This window comes from Haliotis asinina, chromosome 12 (genome assembly GCF_037392515.1).
Source record: "Haliotis asinina isolate JCU_RB_2024 chromosome 12, JCU_Hal_asi_v2, whole genome shotgun sequence".
NCBI lineage: Eukaryota > Metazoa > Mollusca > Gastropoda > Lepetellida > Haliotidae > Haliotis > Haliotis asinina.
This window is the reverse complement of record NC_090291.1, coordinates 38,558,467-38,570,438: the sequence shown is the minus strand read 5'-3', so window position 1 is coordinate 38,570,438 and position 11,972 is coordinate 38,558,467. Positions and strand designations below refer to the sequence as shown.

The following is an 11,972-nucleotide window of genomic DNA, read 5'->3' as shown; positions in this document are numbered from 1 at the left end:
CTCATTCACTCACTTGTTTGATTATCATTTTCTATTTTCAAAGTCCATGTACCTTAGATTATATTCACAGTCTCATACCTTGGTTACCCTATTTACTACTACAGTAGTTTACACATGACCAATAACAATAAAGTAAGCAAGTGAGACCTCTTATAAGCATGTTATGATACTACAACCTGAAAGTAAGAGTTTCAGTTTAAAGAGGACCAAAAAACACTTCTTGTGTGGGGAATGATGAAGAAGGAAACATTAGACAGAATTTTCATGATATATAAACGAAAGAATTTTGTCATGGATTATTTTATATATATCAACACAAACTTCCATTTTCTTTTACCATATGATTTTATCTGCAACCGAGGATACGTGAGTTGCAAAACCTTAAAAGTAAATTTCCACTTACAAGGTTTTTAAAACGTAACTTTAGTTTGATTTTATATTATGGCTTAACTTGCAACAATCGCAAGCAGCTGAATCGATGACATAAATCCAGCTAGAGTCCATGCAGGTAGCAAACGTCCCATGGTACCTAGTATTGTGATCTACCATCAGCTGCTGACGATCTATGGTCCGTCTTTTCATATTGTATTGTCCTAGTTTGAAATACAGGTTTAGAGATAGATACTAGTTTTATATCTTGTGTATGTGATATTTTAGTTGGTTTTACTGGGCCACGCTGACAGGCTTTTACTGACTAGCATTTGTTTATGATGAAGCTAAAAGCATGTTTCAGTGACGATATGGCTGAAATATTACCAACGTGACTTTTAACTCCATCACTAACATCTGTAAGGCAGTATTTGATCACATTTGTGATCAGCTATGCGTTAAAAGTGTTTATGTCAATGCTCAGCGTCAATAATGATGTACTACAACAGCAGGGTAAATCAATAGAAATAACATACGACGAACATAACCCCAATTAATAGTATCAAGTTGATGAAATTAAAACAAGTCAACGTTTACTTGTATAGGGAATAGTGAAGCTAGAAACATGGAATAACGTGATAGGTACAATGGAGTCTATATACTTGGGAATGTCAAGATGACCATGTACAGCAATACGGGGGTGAGCAAGTGGAGATCGCTCAAAGGTAGCATGATTATGATACTTTGACTCCAAGATAAGAATCATGCAAGTACAATGACCCAATACATGGTTACTTGTGCAGAGAATAGTGGAGATTCCTAATCAAACCCACTCTTTGATTCCTAACATTTTTGAAAACAGGTAAACGTCCACCTGCTCTCTAAATTTGTAAATATCTTCACATTAATTTCTTAATGGAGGAAATAAAAATGATGAGACTTTATCAAAGGCTTTACTTACATCACAGAAGGCTACTGTAACTCCTTTTCATTCGTCAAGAGACCCTCATACAAACAGGGTAGTTGATTTGTTGTGGAGCCTCCTGACAATGTAACTTTGTCAGAAAGTCGATTTTGTCAGGAATTTGACTTCATATTTACATACACATTTCTCAAATATTTTCGATAAAGAGGATGCGAGATGTGACAGGACGGTAGTATGAACATTTATGTACACTATTTTCCTTGTGAATAGGTATTAACGATGCTTATATACAACAAAACACAGACTATTTGGTTGCTAAATACAATGAAGTCATCGGTTTTCTGAAACGTGTACATCCAATAAGATTTGACACTTCTTACCGAAATACGTCAGTTACTGAACTTAAATGACAGATGACTTGTGAAAGATTTCCATTATTGGATTTCTCCTTTTACAGAATATAACTGAATGCTTAATTATTAACCCCAATAAGTGGAGAGTGGATCACACCCATGATGGCCATGTTATTAACATGCATTGTACACATATAATGCGATGATGGATTGTCACATACACACATGGCACTAAATGGTGTGTTCATTTATTGATGTTTGCTTTCTACTTTATGATACTTGATGCTGGTGCCGTATTCATTGGATCAATTCTGTGAGCTAGAGCAGGATCTCTGGCAAACACAGAGAACGTCTGAGGTATAAGCACACATATATGTCCAGTTGAAGAATGACTTTTGTACATCACTCTATTGAACGTTTGTTTCTTCTTTGTGTAATAAGTTGTTTTGTAATTATAATGTGTCAGGACTGCTTTGATGACGCAATACAGCATGACAAGTACATGGAACACCAGGTGTTCAGGAAGTTCGGGAGTCCGTCTCTATATGAGTGTGTGTCTGAATGTCTTACGTCCTCCGTATGCCTCTCTTTTGCTTTTCAACACAAGACACAAACATGTTTTCTAAACAATAACAGCAGTTCTCAAGTAAGCATTTCTCCAAGATCTGGTTTCCACTTCAGTGATATCCAGCAATGGACCAAGGTAAGTCATTTTTCATTTTACATGCCAAAAGCTTTGTGGCCTCAGTGATTTCTATTGGTCCATTCATGTATAATTCTATTTTGCTCTTTACACCTGAAGAAATATGCAGATAGTGTGTTCATTTGCCCAGACGTTTTATATTTACCTGAACTGTTGATGTTTCTGCTCTTGAACCGATGTCTCCAATTGCAAGTTTTCATCATAAAGCTCTTATCTTTGCTGCGTCAACTACAAACGAATGTTTGACATTAATACTAACCCCAGCTGTGTTCTAAACTAACATATTTCCAAAACGCACCCGTGAAGGTCCGGGGTAGACTATGCCTTCAGCAACACATGCTTGTCATAAAAGGCGATTATGTTTGTCGTAAGAGGCGAATAACGGGATCGGGTGGTCAGGCTTGCTGACTTGGTTGACACATGTCATCGGTTTCCAATTGCGCTGATCGATGCTCATACTGTTGATTACTGGATTGTCTGGTCCAGACTCGATTATTTACAGACCGCTGTCGTATAGCTGAAATATTGCGGAGTTTGGCGTAAAACTAAACTCACTCACTTACTTTATGAGAAAAACAGAACCACATAGAACCAGAACCACAGACGCAATAGTTACAACTTAAAATTCGCAACCGTTCTGCTGTTCTGTTCTATCAGTCACGTAACTGTTTGATTTGATCACCCTGCATGACAAGGGTGCTGTGTGTCAATACTGACTTTTTAAGGAAAAGCGCTACAGAACACATTCCTTTCTCAAATACCTGGTGGTGCAGTGTTAGATTCATGTATTTTTAAAAAGCTAGTTTGCCCTTTTTACCAAATCTAATCTGTTTCCAAGGGTTATATACTGCTGGACACATATTAGATGATCCTGCGCACTAAACTCATTTATGACAAGAGAGGCGGTACAACGAATTGGGCGAGTACTTTTGGCTGCTACAGGTAGCTTGACGATTATGCACGTGCAATACATGCTAACCGTGACATGAAATCAACACCGCATATTCCTTCGAATGATAAGACTGCAATTTCAGGCATAAGATACTGATATTCCACGCTAACCTTTAGTTAAGACGAAGACAAATAGATGATTGGGGCATTGACAAGCATTTTAGATATTCAACAATTTTGTTAAAAAAAACAACCAGGAAAATGTCATTTGCTTCGTGAAATGGATCGGTGTTCCTAAACATATTTGCTCAGTCTATTGTGTTGATTCAATTCGTTGGGAAAATGAACTTCTCGATATTTATCAGACAACCTGTCTCCCTCTTGTTTCAAGTGGATCGTTCTGTGGGGCGTTCCCAAGTATGCAAATTGGGGTCATTTGTCAGGTCGTGGATCATCTTATATGTGTTTACCAGTAGATTCCACTTTTCCATTCCACTGACGTGTCATGTTTACATATTCCAAGCACGGTGGTACCAAATAAAGATATTAATGTCTGTTGTTACCACACTTTGACTTAACCAAGACTGCTAGAGTGGGGACAAGCCGAAATTTGATTTGAACATATATCCATAAACTATAAAACCAAAAAGGATGTATCCGCCTGTACACTAAATGAGCTGCCCCTCACGTGTATTAGTATGTATTGCTTTTCAGGATGACAACTTAGCGAATAACTGTAACTTAAGGTAACTCAGGTACATCGATACATCGATGATCTAATATCGTTGGATAACCATCACGTATTTTCTCTGTCACTTGAAATACTTCATATTTAGAGTAATGCATAAATATTCACTATGAAAAAGTAACTCTTCCATCAACGTTACAATTTTCTAAGCCTCGGTAAGGCTTTCAAAAGATTTTATGGTTGACTTATGAATATGGTTCACATATACTCAATGAAGAACCATATGCTGGTGGACCACCAGAGAGGGTGCGTAAGTCCCAAAGTTTTCAAAGTCAATTTAGACTTACTAGGATTTTTTCAACGTAGCCTTCTTGTTCCTTTAACTTTGGCTAGCAATAGCGAGCACCTGAAGGGGTGGTGTAAATCCAACTAGGGTCCATGGAGGTAGCAAAAGTGCTGTTAGTCCCCATGTACTCTAGTATGGTGATCTACCTTGTGTTGTTTGCGATCTATAGCCTGTGATATTCTATGGGTTTTTTTAACTGTCCTTCGTCGACATGTTTTGATAATATACATATATTTCATGACGATGTTGCACATGTTCTCGTCACGATGTGGCTGAAATATTGCCAGTGTGACGTTAAGTATTAACTCACTCACCCATATTGTGATGATACGCTTTGGTGTTTTTTACATGAAACAAGTGACTAACCACTGCATTAGGTTTGACTTGTGCCACCGGTGTAGCAGGATACGCTAAAAGTATCTCTAAGCAAACACGTGATACCTTCACTATCTGATACACGTGTTCACATAATCCGAATTGTGCAATCAACTTTGCTTTAAGTTGCATAAAATGTTTTTGTCGCTGTATTTTTTGTGTATATTTTTTTGTGATCAGGGCAGCAGTTTGTTGCTTTTCAGATTACAATGAGATCACAAACGATTTTGTATATGTGTAAACATATGCTGTGTTTGAACATTTTACATAATATGAAGTGGTTATTCAACATATCACATTTAAGTCATTATTTACAAAACAAAAATCAGAAACCCATTTCTGTGTATAACTCTAGGCTCTTTCTGGTCCTTGTGTTGTGATGTCTTGTCCAGTCGCCACCAGCTGTCAGGTAGATCGACATGGTCGTGCAACATGTGCTCCAGGTATGTTGTCAAGTCAAACTCACTTACTCACGATAACTTGACTGTTTTCCACAATATCACATTTGCTGTTTTCCCATACTGCAAGAGCTAGTAAATCTCTCCACTTTTACGCAACATTATATTGTGAATGTGTTATTAACATTTTAGGAGAGCCTGATGTCACCACTTTCGTTAAATTATTGCACGTTCTTTCTATTTTAGTTATTTAATTTTCGTCCCATTTTTTTCGTGTTATGTCTGGTTTGCCTGGTCTGGAGATAATATAAAGAAGTAATAACGAAAAATGGAAATTTCTTCCAAATATTCAAATTTTTGTGTAATAATTATATAATTATTATTGTAATATAATTATTCGTATATTTATGTTTCTAAATTTACCATGAGACTTTACTGAGCCACTGATGTTAGGGTTTGGATATGGTTAGGTTGTCGAAACCAGTGGCGGTCATATGAGGATAAATGTGGTTATCTATCTCAGAGTTTAGCGGTTGTGGGTTTCCTCCTTATGTGCCCTGGGCCATCATGACTTATGATGGACACTATAAGGGTGCAGTGGCAAGGTACACGTGTAAAAAGGATTACATTGCCTGTCATCGGAGAATCACAAGTGTCTGTCAAGCCTCTGAACAGTGGAACAGTGTTACTGGTCTCTGCAGGAAGTTCAGATGGAAGAACCCTGTGAGTATGATGTCCCACACCTTATTTTTTCACCTGAATGGAAAAACGAGATCATGTTTACGGGTATAAAATGATGTTTTGTTGCTAGAATAGGATTTTCCACTCTAGCTGTCTCCGGTGAATTATGTTACGATACTAAGATCATATAATAATTCAACTTACTGTTCTTTGTTCCCTGTGCATGCTAGACATAATGACATACATAACAAAGTCCTTTGTCGGTGATACAGACTTTGAAATGTTAGTTTACAAAGGTTCCTAAAAGCAATGTAATTGTGCGCCAGATTGTCAGTGTCTCTCAAGAAGTTCTGTTTATGACAGTTTTTGTTCTTGGTCACCTTGTCAAATTATGATAGAATTACCCTGCCATGACACATAGCAGAAATGTCCAATATTGTAAGCCACAGGCATTGTTAAAGCACTGGTCATATCATTCAAGGAATACATAGCTCTGTTAACACTTGAAAGCTGTTCACTTTTTGTCAGTGACCCAACCAGTGTCCTAGAATATGCAGTGTTTGTAATTTCATGATTTAATTTCATGGAAGGAAGGGATATCACATGACAAACATTTGCTGAAAAGTTTTATAAAAAGTTGGATTCCCAGACAGAACAATAGTATTATGAAATAATATCTTAACGTCCAACACGTCAATGTTAATGTGCTCCGTAACGATGGATTTGCAGGCTTTTTCCATACTCACAACAGTCGCCATATAGCTGCAATATTGCTGAGTGGGACGTTAAACAACAAACCAACCAAATTCTACTCACAACCTTCTCACTGAACTGAGAACTGCTTTAAATGTCGTTTTACTGTAACCTGTAACTCTACTTTAGAAGGAAGAATTGTACATGGTTATAATTCCTAAGCATGTCACTTAATTTCCATATGATATAAAGGACATGTAAAGGACCAATTCAAAGTCTATTCCAATTCTTATTAAATCATGACCGTAGTAGGCGAGGACAAAGCATGATGAATGTATCAGTAATAACTAATATGACTCTGATATTTTGATTTGTTGTAGAGGGTGAATGGTGACTATGACCTGCCATGTGGGCCACAAAGCAAGTTCAGTATTCTTGTCCTGGCTACTCCGAACTCAGTCAAAGGGTAAGGAGGACTTCTAGTCAAATGATTTGAATGGGTGGGATTTGTTTTATGCTACATCAAATAGTATGCTCTGCTGGTAGATCCGTTACTCAGACACTGACAGTTCTCCTGAGAGGGTACGTAAACCGCAGTGACTTGATTTGGGTAAATTTTCTAACACCTGAAGGAATGGTGTAAAAGCAGCTAGAATCCATGCAGGAATCAAATGTACTGTAAGCCCCTATGGTCCCAGGTATTGTGATCTACCTACAGTTGTTGGCAATCTATAGCTTGTTTTATATAGTATTGTCATACACGGTAGACGGTTTTAGATTTAATTACTAGTATTATATACATATCTGTGATAATCTAGTTATTTCACTGTCCTTCGGTTACAGGTTTTAATAATTTTCCCGAAATAACTTTGTATAACAATTAATTGTTCTCGTCACGATATGGCTGAAATATTGCCAAAATGACCATAAATTGTAACTCCGTGGCAGTGACAAAACGGAATCGTCCCTTCAAAATATAGTTCAGAGATCTTTTTCATACGTGTTTCCAACCCACCAGCTTAGGCGAAGATGAGAAGATATCAATAGGAACATCAACAGTTACCTTTCCCAAGTTGTATCCCCGTTTGAATGAATTACCTGTATTACCTGTATTGGTTTTGTTACAGCTTTTCGCTGAATACGAAAGCAGATGCAGATGTGACGTTCCATGCAAGGTTCGGCGATGGGTTTTTAACAGACAAAATAGTAATTAACAGCATGTTTCGTGGTCGTTGGGGTGTCGAGAAGTTCCGGGGTTATAAAATAACCGTCGGAAAGCAGTCTCAAATGCAAGTGTCTCTTCATAATGGAGTGTATGAGGTAAGATCAGATTTCTTCTGTTACTCTGTAATAATGATGTTTTACTGTCAGACCAAGAGTAGACGACCTTCACTGGTGTTGTAGATTTTTCATGTGACATTAATGCATAATCATATAAAGAATGATATAACTTTGGGAAATTTTATGTATGTTCCTTAAAATGAAGAACAGTTAACACATGTTGTCTACCTTTATAGAACTGTGAAGGTTTTGTCTTTACGTTTCAGCTTATGGTGGATAATATTGTTGTGAAGTATCGTGAGAGACAACCGGGAATACTGCCTGACACCATAAGAGTAGAGGGTGACGCCCTTGTATCCTTAATACAAGTCTCAATATAATGTACCAGCGATTCTGCACATGCATTTGATGCATTGACCTGCACTCTTCGTTTGTTATATTGATGCTAATCATTTGAGTTGGTAGGGGTGTTTTCGTTTTGGTTCTGTTTTGATTTCATATTGCTGTCTTTCGGCTGTATTCGTGAGACCAGGAAGTTCATGACAGGCAATCTACAGAACGGTTTTGAAGAAGCCTTTGGAACAGGATTTCAGCGTCTGATGCCTGGTTGATTCAGGGGAAATAACTAAATATGGCACCTTGCGTGACAACATATGATGTGGGGATGCTCTTAACCTGCATTTTCACATAGTCTCTTACAGTATCTGTGCGGTATGCATTTATAACAGAACTAGTGAGGGTAGCCGCTGTTACTGATATCCTTCTTGTAAACACCTGGTGTCAAAAAAGTAACAAATCTGTGCTTTCTCTCACATCAAGATGACATTCCCTGACATACCAGGAGTCACTTCGTTGCAATGCGCTGCCGGGATACCAACAGCTGGACTATTACTGAGTTAAACACCACACAAACAAACAATGTTTGTCAAAACCCATCTCTTACGCAAAGCCATTAGCCAATAACAGGCTGCATTACAGTTACAAGCCTAGTATGACCATACGGAACAGTGCTTTGTGATGATTTAGAGTGGATGTTACAATTAATGTCTACAATCAGTCAGTGTGTACAATGACTGAAATAACCAGTCATTGTCTGATTCACTCAGTCATTGGGTACCTTGTCTAAAATTTCCAGGCATTGCCTGATTAATTAGCTCAGTCATTGTGTACCTTGTCTAAAATTTCCCGGCATTGTGTACATTGCCTGATTAACTAGCTCAGTCATTGTGTACCTTGTCTAAAATTTCCAGGCATTGTGTATATTGACTGGTTAATTAGCCCATTTATTGTTCGGATTGACTGATATTTGAACAGGGATTATTGAGAAGACAAGATTAGCACTGGTTTCCTTCTGTGATCACTGAGTGAGCAATGCTGGTTCATATTTACAGGAGATATTGTATACATCATTCAGAAGTAAGCAAACATTCACGCGAACCAGCTCAACTAAAGCTTCAGCTATATATTCAATTAATGTGAAATAGCTTATCCTGTTTCTCTTATTAGCTCATCGGATCTTGAAATAAAGAAGCCTTGTGAAACTACCTCTTGCGTTCCATACTTTGATCTATGAATAAGGATGCATAAGTGACAAAACATTCTCCACGTGTCCTCACAGGAGTGATTTCAACTTTTATAGTTCAGTCGATCATGGTCTTTTTATCGAGATATTTTTACATTAAAGGCCTCAGTGGAACTTCCCAAATATTATGACCAGACATGTGACCAACAGTTCATAAATACTAGTATTTAGTTTGGAAGCACATGTGCAGACATTTTCAGCTTCAGGTAATACCTTTAAACAAAGTAGGATGCTATTCCCAACATTTGAAAGCCATCATTCCAAGATGACTGCAAAACGAAAAGGCTGAACATTATTTTCATTCATATTATGGTCCACATTGAATATACTCAAAATGCTAAAGCGCGGCATACTTTGAAAGAAACGGAAATCTCGGGAAGTTGGGTATAAAAAATCAATGGAAATGTGATCCCGAAAACAACAGTAAAGGGCTCCAAACCTAACATTAGTCATCTTAAAGATGGAGGACGATTATCAACCAATCAATCTCATACTGCTGATGAAGTTAACTTTGGCCAAACATTGTTCTTACCCCAATCACATACATCATAATATGCCAAACATCAAGAAAGGGAAACAGACAATTTCCACTCAGAATATGGAAATATGTTCTATTTATGAGCTCAGTACTCATCTTTAATTTTCTTCCTCGTGGCGTAATACTAAAATTGTCTCAATAACTAAATATGGACCTAATGACACCGATCTTAAGAATTAACTTCTCAGTTATTTACCTATCACCAGTTCGCGTGAAAGCATGACCATACACCAGGGCACGGAGTCAGTTGATGCTACCACTCAGTCTGTTTGAAAACATGCACACACTGCGCATGCTCATGCGAACGCACATTGGGTGATTACAAAATCATTCTCAGAGATTTACATCATACATGATACCTAAGTACCTTACGCAATAATAATTTAAGACTCTTTAAAATATTATCATGACGCAGAATTCAGTTCAAAGGGGGCTGAAGTATTGAAAAATTATTGTCCTCATGAGAGGGTCCGAAAGTCCCTTCAAAGTCAAATTACCTCTACAATACCTTTAATCGTAATATATATATGTGACTGTTATTTTAATATTTTTTTGCTTAAAGCAAAATCGCCGGCAGCTGAAGGGGTGGTGTATATCCAGCTAGGGTCCACACAGGTGGCAAAAGTACTGTAAGTCCCCATGACCCCTAGTATGGTGATCTACTTTCAGTTGTTAGCGATCCAGTTCGTGTTTTACATGGTATTGTACTCTTTAGTCACAATGTTTTAGTTTTTCATGCTAGTTTTATGTTAATATCTGTGATATTCTAGTATTTTTACTGTCCATCGTCGATGGGCTTTACTCTTCAACATTTTTTTTTCATTTTTAATTTATGAATTGTTTTCGTCACGGTATGGTGACGTTAATATTAACTCACTCACTCATTTATAATCAAACAATATTCCATAAACGACTAAATCGGTGTAAATGAAAATCTGTACATTGCAGTTGAAATACTCTGGTGAGGCTGTCATCTGCACCAATTGTTCTTAATCACACAATCAACATGAATGAATTAATACTTTCTTTGGTATTAAGTATATATGCAGTCCATACAATTCAATGTCTCCTCTAGGTTATTTAGCAAGTACATCAGTTGACATGAGACAGGGAAGTTCTCCTTTTCACAAAGAGGTTTTTAGAAGAAAAGTGGCATTAATGCATTATTCAGCTAAATTAGTTTTGTGTTTGTTTTTGGACAGTTAGTCTCAATTGTATTGAAAAAGGAACATGATATTTCCACAAATCTAGACTTAAGAAAGGAATATCTGCCCCGAGGACACACTCGTTAGATCTATTATCCCCCGACAACAACGGATAGTTGTATAGAAACTAGATCCTCCGTCCGCATGTCCGTCCGTCCGTCGGCAATACTTTGTACGAAGCATATCTCCTAAACTATTTGTGACAACTTAACCAAACGCGATACACATGTCAAACATGATCCCTTCATATGGCTTTTGGGAGTTAGACTCAGATATGGATTTCATTTTTTGCGGTTTCCATGGTAGCATGACTTAGGCTGTGACCATGAGGATGCCACCTTGTCCGATCTTCCAAACTATACATGTGTGTTTCTTTGGCAAATATTCGACCTCAACTGAATTTGGTGGTAGAGTTCTTTTCTGGAGTAGAACTGTAAAACCTCACAGTACTCTCCCTCCACTCTTCCATATGCACACCAAAACATTTACATACTGCAACAAGAAATAAGAGTATTTGCGGTTGAGGGGTGCAGTTTAATTTGTGACGTCATATTGAATATTTCCACGACTGAATTCCAAACGTTACCACCAGAAATCCAGCTAGGGCCCATGGAGGTAGAAGTCGCCATGGTCTCTTGTGTGGTGATCTACCTTGAGTTGTTGCCTGTCTATTACATTTTTCACATTGTTTTGTTATTTCTGTATTGTATTGTTGAAGACAGAAATAGTGTTTCATGGTTATGTGTAGGTTTTAAGCGTATAAATGTGCCATAGTAGTTATTCTTATGTCCTTTGAAAAGAGGTAAGTATACAGGCATGTATTTATTCATTCATTGACTAACGAAAATAAAATCGTGAAAAATCGAATTCCCTAATAGATTGCTTGAGGCGTGAAGTGCATAGAACAGTGACAAAATGGATGGATCTCATGATCAGTGACAAAT

General features: G+C 37.5%; 1 protein-coding gene across 1 annotated transcript; it reads left to right on the top strand.

The window, feature by feature from the left end:
• Positions 1-1,975: 1,975 nt before the first annotated feature.
• LOC137257358 (uncharacterized) lies at positions 1,976-9,244 on the top strand. The gene is made up of 6 exons (XM_067794683.1): positions 1,976-2,350; positions 5,006-5,093; positions 5,572-5,771; positions 6,803-6,888; positions 7,550-7,742; positions 7,970-9,244. Exons 1-6 carry the CDS (start codon positions 2,036-2,038, stop codon positions 8,081-8,083), a joined length of 996 nt encoding a protein of 331 aa, XP_067650784.1. The 5' UTR covers positions 1,976-2,035; the 3' UTR covers positions 8,084-9,244.
• Positions 9,245-11,972: the final 2,728 nt, after the last annotated feature.

Bases quoted from the DNA above. Each gene is read 5' to 3' on its own strand.
- LOC137257358 (XM_067794683.1), top strand. From the start codon at position 2,036: ATGACTTTTGTACATCACTCTATTGAACGTTTGTTTCTTCTTTGTGTA. The intron at 2,351-5,005 runs GTAAGTCATTTT...GTATAACTCTAG, and splicing joins ATATCCAGCAATGGACCAAG to GCTCTTTCTGGTCCTTGTGT. The intron at 6,889-7,549 runs GTAAGGAGGACT...GTTTTGTTACAG, and splicing joins ACTCCGAACTCAGTCAAAGG to CTTTTCGCTGAATACGAAAG.